General features: G+C 40.4%; 1 protein-coding gene across 1 annotated transcript in view; it reads right to left on the reverse strand.

The window, feature by feature from the left end:
• Positions 1 to 250: 250 nt before the first annotated feature.
• The window catches only part of LOC131479867 (filamin-A-interacting protein 1-like), an 86,619-nt gene continuing 65,719 nt past the window's right edge, over positions 251 to 21,150 (reverse strand). Inside the window, 3 exon segments of the mRNA XM_058661347.1 lie at positions 251 to 2,390; positions 3,369 to 3,447; positions 6,382 to 6,507. Of these exon segments, the coding sequence (XP_058517330.1) occupies positions 823 to 2,390; positions 3,369 to 3,447; positions 6,382 to 6,507 (1,773 nt within the window). The 3' untranslated portion in view covers positions 251 to 822.

A 21,150-nucleotide genomic window follows, 5' to 3' on the forward strand; every position in this document is an offset into this window, starting at 1 on the left:
CATGGTTGCTGCACCGATTTATATCTGTGCCACTCTTTAGATATATGGGAAATGGAATAACTTGGACATGAACCAGTGCCCATATTACTATGTTTCCGTTTTTCATCCCTTTTTGACAGGCTAGTGGTGAATTTGTTTTGTTGATTTTCTCAAAGTATCAGCTATTTCATTCATTGATCTTATGTATTGTGCTTTTTATTCCTATTTGGTTTATCACCTCACTTATTTATTTATTTTTTTTGGGGGGATTCCACATTTCATTTCCATTTTATTTCACATTCAAAGTATCTTGAAAGCACAGTAAAGGCTCTTGTTTTTGCAGCTTAGAGGTCTAGCCCCTGTATTAACTATGAGATCTATTTTTCCAACACAATCTAAATTCAGGATTTGATGCTGGTAAATGACAACACACTATGTGCTATTTTATAATGAATTTTTTGAGAAATAAAACAGTGTGAAACAAAGCCTTGAAGAGCATGTTGTCCAGCCCCCACATCCTACTGATGAAGAACACGAGGCTCTGCTGGGTTCACTGAGGCATCTACTTGCTAGAAGCAGAACTGGAGCTACAGGTCAGGCCTTGCCTAAAAACCAGCATCTTCAACAAACCACACGGCAAACAGTAGTTGTGTTAATAATTAATTCTGTTCCCTAGCATCAAAACAAATGCACAAATAGGAAAGATACATGGTTGTTAGTTGGTTATTTTATGAACAAGGTTATTAAAATTTAAATTAGCAGGTGTAAGGAGTTGGCACAGACAGAGGTTTGTTTTCACAGCAGCACTAGCATCTGCACGACATACCCCCTTAGCCACTGCCCTCAGCCCTTCCTCCCTCCAAGAGAGGTAGCGCTGCTGGCTGCAGATTTCTTCAGCTCTATTTTCATAGACTGAGTCTCAGCTCGAGGCTCGAATTTGGTCAGATTTCCTGCTCCTGGGGCTGCCACTACAGGCTTTCCTGCTTTCATACCCTTTGACATAGGAATGCGGGTGGGTGTAGGCCGCTGAGTTGACCCGTCTTGTCCTGACACCGACTGTGTTCCTCAGGTGGATGAGGTGGTGACAGGTGTTATGGTGATGGTGCTTGTCACTTTGCTCGCACCAGGTCGTGAAGACACGTGGTTCCTGGGCGAGCGAAGGACAGTGCCAGTGGAAACCTCCTTTTCAGCTGTCACATTGACTGGTCGGACAGTTATGACTGGACTAACTCCTTCAGTTGAAGTCCCAGGAGATCGTTTGAACTGAGAACCTAAGTGAATGTGAATTTTATTGTCTTCCGTGGTTATAATGTTGGCATTAGAGTTGTATTTTCGTACTGGAGTTGGGACAGTCTGTTTTTCTGGGGTGACTTTGAGGATAGTCCTTCCCATGGGCATTTCCTGGGGTTCAGGAGAAACTGCCACCTCAGCTGGTGCTGCTGATGTGGACACGGTCATGATCTGAATGGGTGATGTGGGCCGGTCTGAAAAGGTGCCTCTTCCACTTTCCGGAGTCTTCTCTCTAGAAAAGGTAGTAATGGTGACAGGGGACATGGCTCTTTCTGCGCCAAGACTAGTGTCTCCACTCTTTGGTTTGGGGGACATCACATTTGGTGTTGGGATAATGGTTATCCTCGGTTTCTGATTCCCTAAAGTAGGAATGACGGTGGTACTAGAAAAAAATTCTTCAGAGGTGGGGCTGGTTATCTCCAAAGTCGCAGTACTGTTTTCGTGGTCTGGTGTCACACGAATATGCAGGGGCTGGCCCTGCTTTGGTGAAAGGACTAGCTCTCCTGGGTGCCCTGGGCTGGAATTCGTGCGGGGTCCTTTCTCCAGAACTCCTGGGGGGCCATTCTCCCGTTTTCTCATCCATGGAATCCAAGACTTCCTCATAGTGAGCTCATTCGCAGCTGGAGGGTACCTGTCCAGGACAGAGGTGCGTTCCATGGGCTTTTTCAATCCCACCTGTCGAAGGTTACTCATGATGTGATTTTCTTCTTGAAAGGATTTCCGTATGAACACGGCAGGTGTTTCCTCCTCCGCGGCTTCGCTGCTGATTGTATCTGTCTGTACCCCGGTCGACGTCACCGGGACATCCACCATTCTTCTCCCATTCACACTGGGTCTAAGAGCTCCGCTATAGCGCTTAGAAAGCTCCAACTCCTTGGTTAGACTGAGGACTTCCTGCCCCATGCTTTTGTTTTTATTTTCTTCTTCCATAAATCGTTGTTGAAGGACCGAATAGTCCACTTGGAGCTGAGAAAGCTGGTCCTCTTTGTTCATCAATTCGTGAATTTTCTCTTTCAGAGCTTGGACTTCGGCTTTTAAGTCTCGACTTTTGGCTTCTTCCAAACGAAATCTGTGTCTCAGCTCAGCCTCCTCCACCTCACTTATTTTTATAATTTCTTTTTCTCTGTTAATATTGGAATTATTTTGCTGTTGTTTTTCCAGTTTTTTCAGAACTTTGGTTAGCCTGTTTACCTGGTGCCTTTCTAGATCCTTGACATAAGCGTCAATTGAAATGAACTTTCTTCTTTATTATGTCTTGAGTGTGTACCACAAGTTTTGACATAATTGTGTTGATACCTTCATTCAATTTAAGTAATTAAAAAAATTTCCTCTTTGATTTGTTCTACAACCCATTGTTTGTTTTAGCAGCAGTTGTACATTTTCCAAGTATTTGCTTATTATCTGGGGTCTTCCAGATTCACTACATGAAGGTCTGAAAAGGTACATCGTATGATTCTAAATTTTTTAAATTTTATTTGCTGAGTCTTATTTTGTAACCTATAATGTGATCAGTCCTGGAGAAGGTTTAATGTACTGAGGAAAGAAAAGTTAATTTTATTGATAAGATGAAAGGTTTGGTAGATATCAATTAAGTTCATTTGTTCTATTGTCTGGGTGAGTTCTGTTGTTTTCTTGCTGAGTTTCTGTCTTGTCAATCTGTCCTTTGAGGTTAGTGGGATATTTAGGTCCTTCACTATTATTGAAGTTGTATATATTTTGCCTTTTAAATCCATTAAGATTTATTTCACAAAGATAGATAACCTGACATTTAGTGCCTATGCATTCATTATGGTGATTGCTTCTTTTTATTGGAAAGTCAAATATATAGAGAGAGGAGAGAGACAAAGAGGAAGACCTTTTGTTGTGGGCTGAGGAGTTGATTTACATGCCTTAAGCTGAGCACTCAGGAATTGGGCCTGAGGTGGTAGCACCTGGTCTTTCCAGACTCTTTGGCATCCTATTGTCCTGTTAATGGGCTTGGGGGAAAGAGCATAAATTAGGGTAATAAAGAGGCCTGAGGGAGAGGGCTCCCACCACCATCATGGTCTCCATGTGGCGGTGCTTTTCCCTGGGACATTCGCAGTGCCTGCCGTGCCTACTATGCTGGCTCAGCTGGCCGAAACAAATGGCGCCATAACGTGGGGCACAGCGCAAAGGACGTCCGAGGGGCCCCTGGACCTACGAAGGTAAGTTTAGAATTTAGGAATTTTGCAGGGGCATAACTGATTTAATCCCCAGACCCTCTCCCTGTGCTAAGGCACGAGGGACAATCTGAGGGACCCCTGGAACTCTGGAGGGGCATAATTAATCTCATCCCCAGACCTTCTCCCCATTCAGGGGCACGAGGGACTATCTGAGGGTCCCTGGAAATCTGGAGGCAAGTTTAGGATTTAACTCTAGAGGGGCATAATTAAATTCATCCCCAGACCTTCTCCCCGTCTTGGGGCACGAGGGAAAATCTGAGGGACCCTGGAAATCTAGAGGCAGGTTTTAAAATTTTTGCAGGGGCATAAGTAAAATTTATCATGGGGCAAGAACTCTCTAAAATGCAGGTAATTAAGGGAATCCGAGATCTGCTCCTACAATCCTATATTTATAGCAGCACTTGCTACAATAGCAAAGATATGGAAACAACTCAGATGCTCATCAAAGAGGATTGGATGCAAAGATCTATGGCTGCAAATAGGGCTGGTTGGGGGGCTAACAGGATGCCCTTGGGATGGTATCTGATGACCGTTACCCATCCCTGGCTACAAATGTGGTTAGGATGGATGGTGTGACCTCTGCTGTTCCTCTCTGACTCCTCTTTCTCCCAGATAGAGGAAGAAGAAAAAGAAAATTGGAAATAAGGGTCTCATCCACTTTCCCCTAATATTTGACACTTCCCACCCTAATCAGTGGTCCACGTGGGCATGCATCCTTTTCAATTATGTAAATATCATCCAAAAATAAAATTTTAATAATAATAATAAATAAAAATAAAAATAAAATGACCACTGGAGAGGAAAAGCAGGAGCATGTTACATTGTTCCCTTTCAATAATATGGTCTTCCTCTAGCGCCCTCTGTTGACTTGTTCTAACAAGGAAAAGCTGTCAATACGGAGCATGAGATTCTGTGCTCAACATAATCAGCAGACAAATAAACGAAGGACTGGCTCTGACACAAATTGAATCAATTGCTGCAATACATTTATTTATAATGAGCCACTTATCCTCTAAATTACTTCTTTTCTTTTTGGATTGTGGAATCTCTCATTATTGAAAAATTCCAAATGTGATCTTACTGTGCTTTTAGAGAAAGAATTCTGGGACTAGTTTGTCGGCATAAAAGGCTCTCGGCCTGTGGCACTGGCACACCACGTGACTCTAGCTCACATCCTGACTGCTCCGCTTCTGATTCAGCTCCTGGTTAGTACCCTGGAAGGCAGTGGGGGATGACAGAAGTCCTTGGGCCCTGCTGCCGAGTGGAAGACCTGAAAGGATCTCCTAGCTCCCAGGTTCAGACTGCTCTAGCTCTCGCTGTGGTCGTCATTAGGGGAATGAAACAACACGGAAGATCTCTTTCTCAGTAATCCCGACTTTCAAGTAAAAATTTAAAAAGAATTAATTATAAAAGAAAAAGAACCAGAATTCCATCAAAAATAAAAATACATCAACTGCTCCTATTGTGACTAGATGGTTTTCACTCGGTTTACTCCTTAAGACTAAAATCTGATAAAATGGAGCCATGTCCTGTTGAGTCAATAAAGCTTTTTGAGAATCAAGAACAATATATCATTACAAAAGAAACATGTCAAATCATTTTTTAAGATTTATTTTATTTTTATGTGAAAGATATATAGAGAGGAGGACAGACAGAAAGGAAGATCTTCTGTCTGATTTACTCCCCAAGCAGCCACAATGGCCAGAGCTGCACTGATCTGAAACTAGGAGCTTCTTTTGGGTCTCTTCTAGGTCTCCCTCATGGCTGCAGGGTCCCACGACCTTGGGCCATCCTCGGGTGTTCTCCCAGGCCACAAGCAGGGAGTAGGATGGGAAGTGGAGGTGCTAGGATTAGAACTGCTGCTCATATGGGATCCCATTGTTTGCAAGGCGAGGATGTTAGCCACTAGGCTACCACACTGGGCCCTCAAATTTTTGTTTAACTCAGATAGTTTCTAAGTATGAGTGATTAAATTCTGCAATCTATTAAATTTATCCCTATTTGTTAGCACAATGCTTTTTAATTGTCTCAATGCTTTTTAATTGTCTCATTCAATAAAGAGACTGTTTCAAGGTATTTGGAAAAAGAGTAAGTTATATTGTGATTTATATTCTAGAGGTCAAAATTTGGAAAGAGAAATGTATACTTTTCTAGGGAAGCCAAAGAAGGAGAAGGACATTCATGTAATGAATTTACTGAGCCTATATGAAGTGACCCCTTCCTGCACAAAGTGGTCATGGTCCTCAGCTTTTATAAAGCTTCAGACTCAATACTGCAAGTAGTTGAGATGAAGGCAAAACTACAGGAGAGAAACAGCAAGTAGTTAAAACAGAAACCAAGACATTTTTGTCCTTTTGTGTACATTTAGTCAACAAATATGAGTTGAGCATCACAAAATAGCTGTTGTTGGACCATATTATGTTGGGAATATTGTGACAATAAAAGAGATTACAATCTAAATGAGGACACAGCTCACAAAACAAGTAGTTAGGGCAAGTGTGATGAATGTTGTGAGAGGACAATGGATGATACACTTTGAGAATACTTGTCATGGGTACTGAATCTAGATGTTACCATTAGGAAGTCCTTCTGGGAGAAGGAGGTCTAGGGAGGCATGTGGGGGGAGGGGGAGAACATTTTAGGCAATGGGTACATCATGAATAAGTTCAGGAGTTTAAAAAGGACAATATTATAAGCATATTAGGCAACTGGTACAGAGTGACTGAAAGGAGAACGACTGTAGAAATAGGTGTGATAGACCGTGCAGGCTCCATGAGATTGTTATAATGTGAAGCTGTGAAGCTACTTCTGGTTATAACTAACGTACAGAATAAGCTGAACTCAAAAGGCTGGACAATTGTCATAATAGCTGAGTTGCTAATTAGGGTACTAACTCCCAGGGAAGTACCTGAAATCCATTCTTGACTGGTTTCTTGAAAACGCAGACCTCAGCAAGCTGTGGGGATGGCTCAAGGATTTCAGTTTCTGCCACCAGGTCTGGAGACTTGATTTGAATCCCAGCTTCTGGCCTCCACTGTAAGACACCGTGAGCATTTCTGGTGAGAATCAGGGAATAGGTGCACTCTTTCTTTATTTCCCTTTACTCTTCTCTCGTTAGTGAATAATACATTTAAAAATAAAAATTGGTAAGAAAAGCAAGTATGTCAACAGAATACAACTTGATTTTCTCTTATGACTGCTGTAATGTGTTGTGCAATTTTCCTTCCTCTTTGACACTCTAGGCAGATGTACCTTTTCAGAATCTTCTTCCACTCTACATTGAAAAATTCCTAAATTATAATTGGATTTAAGATTATTAAGATGTGCATTTTAACATATTTTGACATATTTATACACCCACCCCACAGAACCATAATAGAATGAAGAGAATGAACATATCCATAATTCCCATTGTCATTCTTCCTTCCTATTCGTCTCTGCTTTTTCCCCAACCCATCAATCACTGGACTACTCCCAAATTGCTTGTAGATAGAATAATACATGATGTGTTGCTTTGATCTGTTTTCATTTATTATCTTGAAGTCCACCCGTATGTTAGCATGTATCAATGTTTCATTCCCTTTTGTAGCCAAACAGGATTTCAGTGGTTAATTGTTTATCACTTATTTGAATGTAAACTTTGATTATCGAAATTCCATTTGTTTTGCAGTACTGCATTCCCAGTGTATAGAACAATTCTTGGTCTATAATAAACACACCTGTTTAATAAACACTTGTTGAGGAAGCTGGAATTTAACTTAGTAATTAAGACTTGAACTTCTAGGTTTTGAGTTCCTGGGCTTGATCTGTAGTTCTGACTCCTATACTAATTTCTTGCTAATCCAAAGATTAGAGGTCAGCAATGATGGTTCAAGAATTTGAGTTCCCTGGCTCATCTTTTTTCTTTTTAAAGATTTATTTGTTTTTATTGGAAAGGCTGATATAAAGAGAGGAGGAGAGACAGAGAGGAAGATCTTCCGTCTGATGATTCACTCTCCAAGTGAGTGCAGTGGCTGGAGCTGAGCCAATCTGAAGCCAGGAGCTAGGAGCTCTTCCTGGTCTCCCACAGGGGTGCAGGGCCCCAAGGCTTTTGGGCCATCCTGGACTGCTTTCCCAGGCCGCAAGCAGGGAGCTGGATGGGAAGCTTTGCTGCTGGGATAAGAATCAGTGCCCATATGGGATGCCAGTGCATGCAATGCGAGGACTATACCAATGTGCTATCGCGCCAGGCCTGGGATAAAGAATTTTAAAAGCTTGTTATAAAGCTTCTTAACAACAATGTGAAGCTCGTACAGGAGTTCAAGTCCCACACATGCATAGCCAACTAATCTTTGATAAGAAAAGTGAAAATAACCCAATGAGAAGTCTTGTCTTCTTAACAAATATTTTTAGGACAATTGGATAGCAGACTACAGAGGTAAGAAGCAAGATCCCCCCCCACCTGTCACCTTATACAAAAATCAGCTCTAAATGGATCATGCATCCACATATACACCCAGAAACCATCAAACTATTACAGGAAAACATAGGAAGTCCTCTGCAAGATATAAGCATTGAGAAAGACTTCTCAGAAAAGTCATCAACAGCTCAGGTAGTCAAAGGCAAAATAAACAAATGGGACTACATCAAATTATTTAAAAATAGTGATAAGTCCATCATTCTGCTATTTAAGTGTATTGTGACGATGGTGTGGACTTATGACTATTTTTAAAGAACTATTGTAACAATGCAGGGGAAGTCAGTGGGTGGGTAATTGGGTAGTGGTAGGGAGACATCCTTGAGCATGTGAAACTCTCACAAAATAAATAAAAAAATAATAACAGCTGTCACTTAAATGATCTCTGCCTATAAAAACACTTGCTTAAAAGAGTTCCAAAGATCATTTATATCTGATCTTTAGCATGTATCCAAGGATCAACGTACATTTTATTGGATAGGGGGATATACAGAGAGGAGAGAAGAGAGGAAGATCTTCCTTTCTATATTCACTCCCCAAGCAGCGGCAATGGCTGGAGCTGAGCCAGTCCGAAGCCACGAGCCTCTTCTGAGTCTCTCACATGGGTGCAGGGTCCCAAAGCTTTGGGTCATCCTCGACTGCTTTCCTAGACCACAGGCAGGGAGCTGGATGGGAAGTGCAGCTGCGGGGATTAGAACCGGCGCCCGTATGGGATCCTGGCGCTGCAAGGCGAGGACCTCAACCACTACACCACTGCACCAGGCCAAGGTCTTTAACTTTCAATCCTGATGCTTCCTTGATTAAATTCTTGCTCCCCTCAATTAAAACTTAACAGAAGAATGAAAGGTGATGTCCCAGGTTCCTAATGTTTGAACTTAAGTATCAAATATGCCAGGGCATAGATCATCCTTTCAGTGTTGTCAATTGAAACTCACTCTGGAGTCAAATCCTAAATGGAGGGTTTACCTTCCCTGATGGTGGAGGCTGATTGCCCTTGGTCTCCACACTTACTTTCTAGCAGATGCCATTCCTCTTTTTTGTTGTTTTGTTGTAAATAAAAGACAATATTATAAAAAAAAAAGAGAGGTTTTCCCTGATGCCTTTCAGTATTGAGTCTGTGTCTCTTCTGCTGTGCTCTTTGGGAGAATTTATGCTGCTTCAAGAACTTTGGGGTCCAACTTGGAATCAGAGTGAGGATTCTACACAGAGGGGCATTGCAGCCCAAGCCAATTTACCTTTATCACTTTTCTGTAGTTGAACTTGTAGTATTTATCATTTAAATGAAGTTTATGCAGGGAAGCACTGTGATGCAAAAAGCAAAACCATTCCCTGTGATGTCTGCATTGCATATGGACGGGATTCCTGCTCTGGCTTCTCCGCTTCTGATGCAGTTCCCTGCTGCTGTCTTGAGAAAAGCAGTGAAGGGTGGTGAAAGTGCTTGGGCCCCTGCTACCCATGTTGGAGACCTGGAAGAAACTTCTGGCTGTTAGCTTCAGACGTGTCCAGTCCTCTCCCCACACCATCAGAGAAGTGAACCAGCAAATGGAGGATTTTTCCATCTCTTTCTCTTTCTGTAACTCAAATCTTAAGATAAATACATTTATTTTATTAAAATGTTTTGTTTATGAAAGCAAAACATTTGGGAGGTGATAAGGATATAATAGGAATGAGAATAAGTCAGTAAGATTCCAGAAAAATATCTATGTTGTCATCAGGAATTTATCTTTCAACATAAACTTTGTTACTCCAAAGGTCTCAAGCACACTTAAATGTGATTAGCTCTTTCATTTGATTTCGATTTAAATGTGGTGTGCTTTTTCACTCAATTACCAATTCAGGAGACCAATACTGAAGTTCAAGTTCTAGAAAAGCCTACTAATAAACGGCTTCCTTGAAAGCAGCATTTTTTTTTGAAAATAAATGTGATGTATCTAGGCATGTTATACAAGTGAGAAAATTAACTTGTTCCTGAAATTAGCTATGCATGGTCGATACAACTGTCTGTCAACAAAGTTCTGCCAAAGTCACTCCTAGAGATAAGTTAAACTCATTTAGGAACATATTATATCAAAAAATTAATTTAGTTGGAATGCTTGTATCTTTATACTGATGCAGTGCATTTAATTGTGACACTAGGAATGCAAGGAAAATGGCATTGAAGAGAGGAATTAATGCAGTGAGGAAAATTGAGAATGCAGAATAATCAATCTGAATACAGATAAGGTTAAGTTTTCAGGAATCTGTATTTCAGCAGTTATCTGTTATAACACAGTGCTTAATTCAGAATCACTGTTATTCTCATGTTGTGTGAGTTTGAGAGAATATGGGTTGTGAGACACATACCTGGGGAGTTACAGAGCAATGAGCGTTGCAACAGAAACCTCTGAGTAAAGAGGGACCTGAAGGAGTCAGAAGCCAACTTTACAAAGTAGTATTGACCACAGACAATTGTCACTTTCTCTATGGGTTTGGCATTTCTATAATTTTAAGAAGTTCAATCAGTAATCTCTAATTTTTCCCTAGCTATAGCATCATATAAATAGGAAAACCTGGTATCGTGGGTATCCCGGTATATGCGGTACCCCAAAGAGTTAATGATGGAACCTATCTGTTATAGCCAAAGCATGAGTTAATAGCAGCCAGTGCATAGAGGGGAAATCATTTAAAAGTTTTAAGATACACAGAAAAATAGATTACCAGAAATTGTAACACAGAAACTCCTAAAAGGTTCCTGACATTCATGAGGAAATAGTAAACATTTCTCAAGTGATTTTTTTTTGAGGGTGCTTCTTGCCATTTAGCCATATTTTATTGACTTTTAATAACTTGGGCTTAAGGTTCACAAAATTTTAACAATATTTTATTTTTTAAGGTGTATTTATTTTTATTGTAAAGTGAGATATACCGAGAGGAGGAGATATAGAGATGAGATATACCGAGAGGAGGAGATATAGAGAGAGGAAGATTTTCTGTTGAAGATTCACTCCCTAAGTGAGCGCAATGGCTGTGCTATGCCAGTCTGAAACCAGGAGCCAGGAACTTCCTCCAGGTCTCTCACACGGGTGCAAGGTCCCAAGGCTTTGGACCATCCTTGACTGCCTTTCCTGGGCCACAAGCAGGGAGCTTGATGGGAAATGGAGCAGCCGAGATTAGAATCGGCACCCATATGGGATCACGGCCAAAATCTGTGTCATAGGTTTGCAGTGAAGATCAGAAAATAGTCTTCAGTATAGATCTGAAATTTGATGTGCATACTACACATAGAAAAATCAAGTTGTTGGCATTAGTACTACTATGTCTCAAAATATGTGTTAGTGTCTCTCAATATTGGGATATTTAATTATGGGGTAATCTATTTTTCTTTTAGATGAGATATTTTCTCATTTATTTGAAAGGCAGAATGGAATTGAGAGTAAGAGTTAGTGAGAGACATCTTCTTTCTAGGTTGGCTCCCCAAATGCCAGCATCATTTGAAGTCTGGGAAATCCATCTGAGTGACAGCAGGCCGAACTGGTCTGTGACTATAACCTCCACTGCCCACAGAGGGCAGTGGTAACCTAGGAAGAAACTAGCTGTTCTAGAAGGTTCCTTTGAGTTAGGGTTAGGATTAGGAAGCTGGGTCTGAAGCAGAGAAGTCAGGACTGGAACTGGTACTCCAATGTGAGATTCAGATGTCTAAGCAGCAGTTTAATTCTCTATGCCACAGCATCCCACCCCAGATTTTCAATTCTTACGTCACCAATCAGGACAACAGAGAAGATGAAACCTGGGACTTCTATTTTGTTAAAAGTTTATTAAAATAGTCTAAGAGGATTTATCACTGGGAATTAGAGTGGTGGGATGTCTTTCAATAAAGCTGGAACTCCAGGAAGGAATGCTGGCCACAGATTACAGGTCAACTGCTTATGCACAGAACTGTAATTTTGCTAAGTTCAGGTGGTCTGACTTTCGGTAACAACCCCAAGTTCCATGACTCTTCCTTCATTCTTCTCTGGGTGTTGAAGTTTTAATTTTTTCACAGCCATGGGCATTAAACTAGGTAGACACTCCATCCGTTAAAACAATGCATTATAATACTTAAGAGCCTTTCAGACGTGTTTTCTTGTCCTGATTTTTTTTTTGTTATGTTCTAATTTTATTTTATTTTTTTATATATATTCATTTATTCATTAATTACATTGCATTACATGACACAATTTCATAGGTACTGGGATTCCCCCCCCTTCACCCCAAACCCTTCCCCCATCATGAATTCCTTCACCTTGATGCATAACCACAGCTCAAGTTCCGTTGAGATTCCCTAATTAAAAGTTTACACCATACAGAGTCCAGCATCCCACTTGTCCAGTTCAAGTTCAACGGCCTCTTAGGGAGGCCCTCTCAGGTTTGTAGGCAGAGCCAGCAGAGCATCACCTCAATCAGTTAGAAGCTCCAACATATCATCAGCAACAGTCCAGGTATGATGAGGCTGGTGCAGAGTCCACTGATTGACATAGTCCATCTTAGGGTTTCCCCTTGTCCAGTTTTCCGCTGGAAGCATAAAGCTGAGGTGGTTGATTCATCTACTCCATTTTCCATCTTTTCTTGGTTAATGCTTTGATTCCTCCATTTTGTTCAGGGGAATCCCCCTCCATGCTTCCTGCGTTTATTTGTAGAGTCAGAACCTGTAGTCACTTTATAGTGCCGATCGCCAACATCAGCTCTCTTAAAAGGCAAAATTCCGAGCTTGTCCAGCAGGATGCCCCATTACCTGATAGGATGAGGGATCAGCAGAGGGGTCACAGAAGGCAGGACTATGACATTGACTGGCATTCAAGAACCATACTCAGCGCTAGAATGTGTGAGGCATGCGTGGACCAATCCCCTGAAACTCTGACCCCATTGGACAGTTTAGAAGGGCCGGTGGAGTCTATGCAGGAGGCATGACAGTCTATAGGGCGCTCTGGGCTGACCAGAGCAACCTCTGACATACTTAACACAGGCTGGCAACAGGCCTGGTTGGAGAGCGTGGGGGAGGCCTTGTCCTGATTTTATAGGAGCCATTTCAAAATTGTAGATTAAAATACAGCTGGATTAAAGTGTAATTTTTAAGCTGAAGGAAGTTGAGATAGGTGTTATCTTACAAGGATCACAAAATGATTTGATGAAGAGTTTGAACTCGGGTAGTTCATCTGAACAGAGAGATGAGTGCTTCTCTGCATCATACCAGAATGTCCCCTTATAATAGCCTCCATTTCACAGAATAATGTGTCTTACCAACGGAAACTACCTTTTTCTTTCTTTTATTGTTACTACTTTCTAGACTAGCTTCCCTGAATGATGAACTAGGCTAAATCTAAAGGCATTGACTTGGAGTCCATGAAGCTACTCATGATTTACTAATAGCAAGTCAGTATTTTCTGCCACCAAGAATGGGGGTTTTGTTACTGTCAATGCCACATGGTGACGTGGAAACACAAGTGTTGGTGAAGTGCTAGTTTGGTTGCCACAGACTGGTCCTTAAAATGGCATTTTATTATCTCCACATTGTAGGACAGCATTTTATTTACTTACCCAGACATGTTAAAGCCATGGGTAGTCTCAGAAGAGCCTACAGTAATAATGTCAGGTTTAACTGATTTGTCAGAATGCTCAACTCCAGATTTAGAGTTCCACAAAAATCTGTGATTTTTTCCAAAATGGTACTATGAGTTCCTGCAATGGCTTTTCTGTGCTCGGGCACTGGATTTCCTTGTACAGCCTCCAGGCTTCATGGTAAGAATTTCGATCCCCAAAGGAATACCTTTGGGAAATGCCAAGCCAACACAAATCCTAAGGCTTAAATGTGTCTGCTGTGCTACTGTTACTATGACTAGTTTTGCTGAAGTTTCCTTCATGTACTTCAAAGGAATTGAAATGTGCGAGAACACACCTAAGGATGAGAGGAAATAACAAGACGGATAACATTTCAGTAGTCTTTATTCCTGATCTGGTTCCTAGAACTTTGGACAAGTAGTGCGAGATAAAAGATGGTGCTTCCTGGCATGATAAAAGACAGAACCTTGGCTCCTGGTGCTCAGGTACAAGCCTTAGGCTGAATGCATCACTGATAAATCTTGGGTTGTCTAAGTTCTCTGCTGGTGGATACAAATGCTACTGTACATTTTTACGGCATCCAGTGAGGAGGAAAAAAATGACTTTAGGTTTATTGCCACTCTAGAGAGAGTTGAATGGGCATTAGAAAGCCTAAAGATTTTATTGGAATATTTTCCTCTATAAACAATGTGTTTCTTTTTTACTCATTTATTCATTCATTTTTATTGGAAAGTCAGATATACAGAGAGGAGAGAGAGGAAGATCTTCCATCCACTGATTCACTCCCCCAGTGGCCACAATGGACCAAACTGAGCTGATCCATGGACCAAACTGAGCTGATCCATGGCAACGAGCCAGGAGCTTCTTCATGGTCTCCCAAGTGGGTGCAGGGTCCCAAAGCTTTGTACCATCCTCTACTGCTTTCCCCGGGCCACAAGCAGGGAGCTGGACGGGAAGCAGAACTTCCGGGATAAGAAATGGAGCCCACATGGGATCCTGTGTGGTGTGAGGACTTTAGTCACTAGGCTTGTGTCAGACCCTAAACATTGCAGACAGATTCTGATAAAATTAATTTAAAATGAATAAATATTTAGGAATCATTGTGGTTGGCATTCCTACAACGTTGAAGAAATCATTTAGTCAGAGACTTGAAACACATGTGTCAGATGCTGGCATCATGGCACATTAGATCAGATCGACACCTGTAATTACAGCACCCATCCCCGTGACAGCTGGTCTCTGTCCTGGCTGCTCCATTTCGAACCTAGCTCTCTCCTAAAGGCCTGGAAAAGTAGCAAAAGAACATGGGACCTTACATTCACATAGGACACATAGATGGAACTCCTATTTCCTGGGTGTGCTGCGGCACAGCAGCTGCCGAGATCATCTGGGGAGTGAAACAGTAGATGGAGATTTTCTCTGAAACTCTGCTTGTCAAAACATGAAATTCATCTTTAAAAATACTTACTATCAGCTCATTTTCACAATTGTTCTATTTGCTGAAAGGTAGGTTAAAATGGAAAGAAAAAAGACGAGGTGAATATTGCTAGTCTTCGCATTACCATATTTCATATTGAAACCTAAAACTTTTAAAGTTTTTCTTATTTTAATTATTATTCTTTAAAGTAAAAATGTATTTCCTAGCTAAAATGGTACATTTTCAGCCTCCTGCTTTAGCATTTGTCAAGAACAGTTGGGAAAATCTAACCCCTAGTGTTTAGCAAATTGATTATTTTCCCTACCTGGTATGACTATCTGAAAATTAACTGTGATATGAATACAAATATTCGTTTAACATTGCTTATATTCTGAGTATGCTTCAAGTTTTGTTCTTGTTCATATAAACAGTGATTGATACAACATAACACATTTTGTCCTGATTGGGTACATATATTCTGGTAGTAGAATTACAGAAAAGATCAATAATACAATAAAATAATTGATGAATTCTATAAAAAGGTAAAATGCTGGAGACATGAGTTCAACTCTTAATGACACTCATTGAGAAAGTGGCACTAAATAAAAGATCTTAAAAGGTCAAAAAAAAAATGGTTTGTGGACAACTAGGCAGAAATACTTGTGAAAGCAAAGGCTGGAACGTACCACTAAGTCCAAGTGCAACGCAACTCTTGTACAATGAGAAAAGGGTTGGTTATTTAGAGATGAGTTCACAGAACCATGGTTGCTTATCTGAACTGAGCCGTATGTTAGAAAAGACACATTAGATTTTGAAGACGTAGTATAAGACTGTAAGTGATTTCATTTTTGATCAGTTACATGTTGTCATGATATTATATTGTAAAAATCATGTTGAATAGAGTCAGCAGTTAATTACTTTGCTGCTTATTTTCTATTGTAAAGGTGGCTGCTAGAATAAAAAAGCTAGCTAACTTGACATTTCCACAGGAAAAGATTTTTAGAGGGTATTATAAGGGTTTTAACTTTTAGCACTAGAGTATTACGGAGCTATTGGAATTTTGTGATCTGAAGACTGCCATATTTGAAATGGTCTTTTTATTAATATTAGTAGTAGTATTTTTTTGGGGGGGGAGGGGCAGAGAAACAGAAAGAAACACACGTAAACACAAGTGCGTAAATGCACTTCTGGATTGGCACTGAGAGGTTGCCTGTAACAGAGTTTGTCAAGAGCAGAACCGGAACTGGAATCGAAACCCAACCAACATTTCTGACATGGTTGGCAAGCATAGAATTTGAGCCATCAAAGCTGTCTGTCAAATCTGCGCTAATAGGAAGTTGGATGCAGGAGATGGAGCCAGAACCAGTTCTGAATGCTTGTATGCCCAATGTGGGATTCAGGTTTGTTAATCAGCATCATAACATTCAGGCTGAATGGCTGCCCTTGGCTTATCTTTTAATGGAATCACTAAACTCATTGTCCTGAGAACAGACCAAAGAGCAATGAAAAGAAAGGTCTCTAGCTAGAAAAAGGATTCAATATCAAGTGAAAAGGGACAAACTTTACACCACAATGGAAACCAAGGACTTTTCTACAAGTGCATGAAGTGATGAACTCAGTGTGGAATGCTGTGGAAATTTGGATGGCTGATAAGTTTTCTGACCTAGGGATATTATTAGAGTGGATTTGCTTACTTAAATAAGTCACAATCAATTATTGAAACAAAACTTCTTGGTGGAAGGGTTAGAATTTCAACTGTAGATTTACTAAGTTCCAAATGTCTAGGTTTTCATAATGTTTTAATGAATTATTTATACTTAAATGTTTAAGTTACTCAATTTTGAATTTTAGATTATCTGCTATTATAAACACTGTATCATTAACATGTTTTTGCATTAATTTTTTTATAGTTTGAATTGCTCTGCTGATGTTACTTACTGAAGCAGAAGACAAGGCTATTTTTCAGATTATTAATATATTTTTAAAATACTATCTTAAAAATGATGTAACTACTTCCACTTTGATATATACATACAGGTGTTCATTTTGTTATACTGTTGCTAGCAATGGAAAATATGCTTTGACTGAGATGCTAATTTTTAACTCATGAGGCCACATCTTGCAATAAATGCTTGTGTAATCAGTCATTTTGCACATTTCTTTACTGTTTATACAATTTTTCTAGATTTACATATACTTCAGTTTTGATTCTACTGACATTATTGATATAGCAGAATGTCAAATGACAGTATTGATTAACTTAATTGGTACAAGAGATTGTCTATTTATTAAACTGGCAATAAGCCATACTGTCTCACTTTATAAATGCAAAGTAAACCTATGTTAATCCTCATACTGCTCGGTATTAGCATTACAAGTATACTGATTGCTTAAGACTATTGTTTTTCTCTGACGCCCTGTGAGAACTTTTTTTTGTTATTTATTTATTTATTTATTTTTTATTAATTACATTGTATTATGTGACATAGTTTCATAGGTACTGGGATTCTCCCCACCCCTCCCCAAGCCCTCCCCCCATGGTGGATTCCTCCACCTTGTTACATAACCGCAGTTCAAGTTCCGTTGAGATTCCCTCATTGCAAGCATATACCAAACATAGAGTCCAGCATCTTATTGTCCAGTCAAGTTCAACGGCTTCTTAGGTAGACCCTCTCTGGTTTTTCTCTGACGCCCTGTGAGAACTTTAAAATCCTTTAAAAATGGCCAACATTTATTTCTGACTGCCTGGTTTACTTCTACAACTGAAAACTGACATAATACCAAATATTTCTCAAATTATGAAGCTGAGGAGAACTAACACTATCATACTTAGGATATCCATTTACTCATATTTTCTCTCTTTGAAACTGTATGTGTGAATGTGTGTGCATTTTCTATATTTGTGGCTCTATGTTCTTGACTTAATTGCCAAGGCTTTGTCCTTGCCTAGCACATAATGGGATCTCATTTTGGTGCCGGTTGTAATCCTGGCTGCTCTGCTTCCCATCAAGCTCCTTGCTTGTTGGCTGAGAAAGCAGTTGAGGATAGCCCAAGACCTTGGGACACTGAGCCTGCATGGGTGACCTGAAAGAAACTGTAGGTTCCTTGGTTCATATTGGCTCAGCTCTGGCTGTTGGGGCCAACTGGGGAGTGAATCATCAGATAGAAGATTTTGCTCTCTGTCTTGTATCTTCTCTGTATATCTGACTTTCCAATAAAAATAAATCTTTAAAAAAAAGTATTTTCAGGGAAAAGCTGTTTCTTGCAATGCTCTACAGAACTCACTTTCCTAATGCTGCAAAGGTACTTGGCTGTCAAAGCGTGTCAGGGAGAATTTTCCAATTTGTTCTGCTCTCTGTCTATTTTCATGGTACTAGGTATCCTCTGCAGGCCTCCCTGAATTGACATGTCCCCCATGTGCATCTGGGTGTGCTGGCTACTGCTTCATGTTTAGACCATAGGTCCTTTGGTTTTCACCATGGTTGGAGTTTGAGTCTGGCTTTCCAGTTCGGGGATCCCCAGAGGTGATGCCAGAGCTGATTCCTGTGTGTGTCAGTTGTTACAGAATCTAACTCAGTCCATCACCCACATCAGCCCACACACACTCTGGTCATTGCAGTTTCTCGGTCATTCTGTCCTGAGCACCATCTCATATGCAAACCAATGCATGCTGTGGAATAGCCTAATTTTGCCTACCACATAATCAGCCCTCACATACATCAGCAGGAACTGCAGGCTAGTCGGAGTAATCCCCAGTAACCCCAGTGAAACATGCCCCCACCCCAGTTCTTGTGCATGTTGGTCTGTTCATCAGACTGGTCACATCTATCCTGTCTCCATTTGGCTCTTCTACACATCACAGTGTGCTATAGCCTAGCTCAGCCCAACCGAGCCCACTATTGAACCCCCATATATGCTGGCAGATGCTTTCACCTGTCTAGCCAGTACCAACTCCAGTACTGGTTTTTATGCTCACTGGTGGAAACTGTAGCTCATCAGGGGTGCGACAATTTCTATATTGTGTCAACTCCCAGCCCTGGATCTTGTACTTTCCAGGTTGTTCTGTGTTCTAGCTTGACAGGACTTGCACCCATTCCTGGCAAACTCTGACAAGGTTGCACTTATTCTGGTTCATTTGTGCCCTAGTGGATGGATATGTTCACTTAGCCCAGCCTGGGTACTGTGATCTAGCCCTGCCAGGTAGGTCTGCCAGGTAGGCCTACCAGCCCTAGCTTTTGTGTGCACTGCTGGGTAGTTGTCAACTTTTTCTGATGCTAGCTAGCCTTGCTCAGATCTCTCACATGGATGGGTACATTGATCTGACCCAGAAAGGTCCTCCAGTTTCCTGCCTTGAAACTGGTTGGTCTCAGCTGCCTTGCTTACCAGCAAGTACAGTGTCCTTGTGAGTTGAAGGTCCACAGAAGTCGTTCCTCACCGGCAGTGTAATCCCTTAATGGTCTCTCCTCCTTCAGATTCAATACCCACTTCCCTGAGTAATCCAGTTTCTGGGGCCCACAAGCTTATGAGCTCCCCAGCTCAATTTTAGCAGGGTGGTGTGTTGGCCTTGAGCACTGCCCACCCATCTGGAAACAAAGGACATGCACAGTTCCCCATATGCAGTCTTGTGGCAAGCATGCTGGCCTGTGACCCTACCTCTCCAGCCGCCTGTGACCTAAGCACATTGCAGAGGACCTGAGGCCCTTCCCCTGCACCACCCACTCCCCTGGGACTCAGTCATATGTGGGAGTGTCCAGGCCTACTCTGCTGGCCCTGGTAGCAGTCCAGCAGTAGCACAAGAATGGAGCCGGCAAGATTTCTGATGTTTTCAGCAGTGAGTCCAGCCTGTGACACTTCTGATTCCTCTACATTCCGGCGAATACAAAGCATTGTTAGGTTTTCATTTAATTTCACTTTTAATTTTGTTCAGTCTAGTGGGCCTGTATTGACATCTCACTGTGTTCTAAGTTGCATTTTTTTAGTAACAAATGTTAAACACTTCTTCATATACTTATTGAATACTTAAGTATCTTTTGTAAAATAATTACTTAGGACCTTTGTCCGTTTTGTAAATCAGATTATTTTATTCTGATTTTAAAAAGTTGTTTTAAGTAATCTTTCCTACATTCCATATTGAAAATTGTATTTTCTGATTTGGGATTAGGCTTTTAAATGCTTTTATGGTGTCATTAATGAAACGACATATAGGTTTATGTTTATCATGATATACATTTGCATGTATATGAAAAGTTGGGAAGACAGAGTGTGTGTGTGTATGTGTGTAACTTCTTCTGTATTGTTCCTTTTTATCTTTATAGAAATTAATGTATTTTTTTAATTTTAGACATGTTTTTCTAAATCATTTTAAACCTACTCATGCTTTACTGATTTAATTTTGATTTTCTTATTGAATAAATACCTTTATAAGAGTGCACTTCGGGAAACAGAGATTATCAAAACAAGAAAGGAGTCCCTGAAGGTCACAGATGGATTAAATATGGAGCAAAGTTCTTACCAAGTCTTTGATTCTGTTTGATATTTGTATGGGCTTTCCATTACCAACCACTTGTAATAAAATTAGTGCATCTAAAGCAAAATGTCTTAAAAAATTATTCTGTATTTTACTTCAGCAAAAGGCAGAGTACTTAGTATTTTGATATTTTTGAATTATTTTCTGCAAGTCTATGATCTTTATCTTGACCTCACCGTCTCCTTAGGGGAAGCATTTTGATAGGACCTGACAATTCATGTCTGCCTAAAAGCACCTCCTTTTTCTTATGCTCTCAGTTCTGATTGTTTTTAATCTACTTAGTTGCAAAGGAGAGAAGATGAAAGCAGGAGAAAACAGCACAGAAAGCAGTGTACCAAAGATGACAACAGAATCTCCTGATTGCATATGGGAGACATGTTAAGTAACGCTATGATGCTATAAAATCTTTTCGTATTTCATTAGTATGTGTAAGTGGTGTGCACATAATATAAACATAAATTAAAAATCCCTAACTGAAGTATTGAAACTGTATTGCATTGGTTGGTTATGATCTCACAGATCCCTAATTCCAGCTACAATCAATACATGCACTTTAAACACCATTTACACTGTAGGTTAATAGCTGCTAGAGGCTGACAATTTCAAACAAATTTGTACTACAATACATGCATATTAATGCCTTAGAAATGGCCATTTTGGTCCTATGGCAAAGATTTCATGTACCTTGTAGTTCCTTAGAAAT

The sequence above is a fragment of the Ochotona princeps genome, chromosome 3 (assembly GCF_030435755.1).
Source record: "Ochotona princeps isolate mOchPri1 chromosome 3, mOchPri1.hap1, whole genome shotgun sequence".
Taxonomy (NCBI): Eukaryota; Metazoa; Chordata; class Mammalia; order Lagomorpha; family Ochotonidae; genus Ochotona; species Ochotona princeps.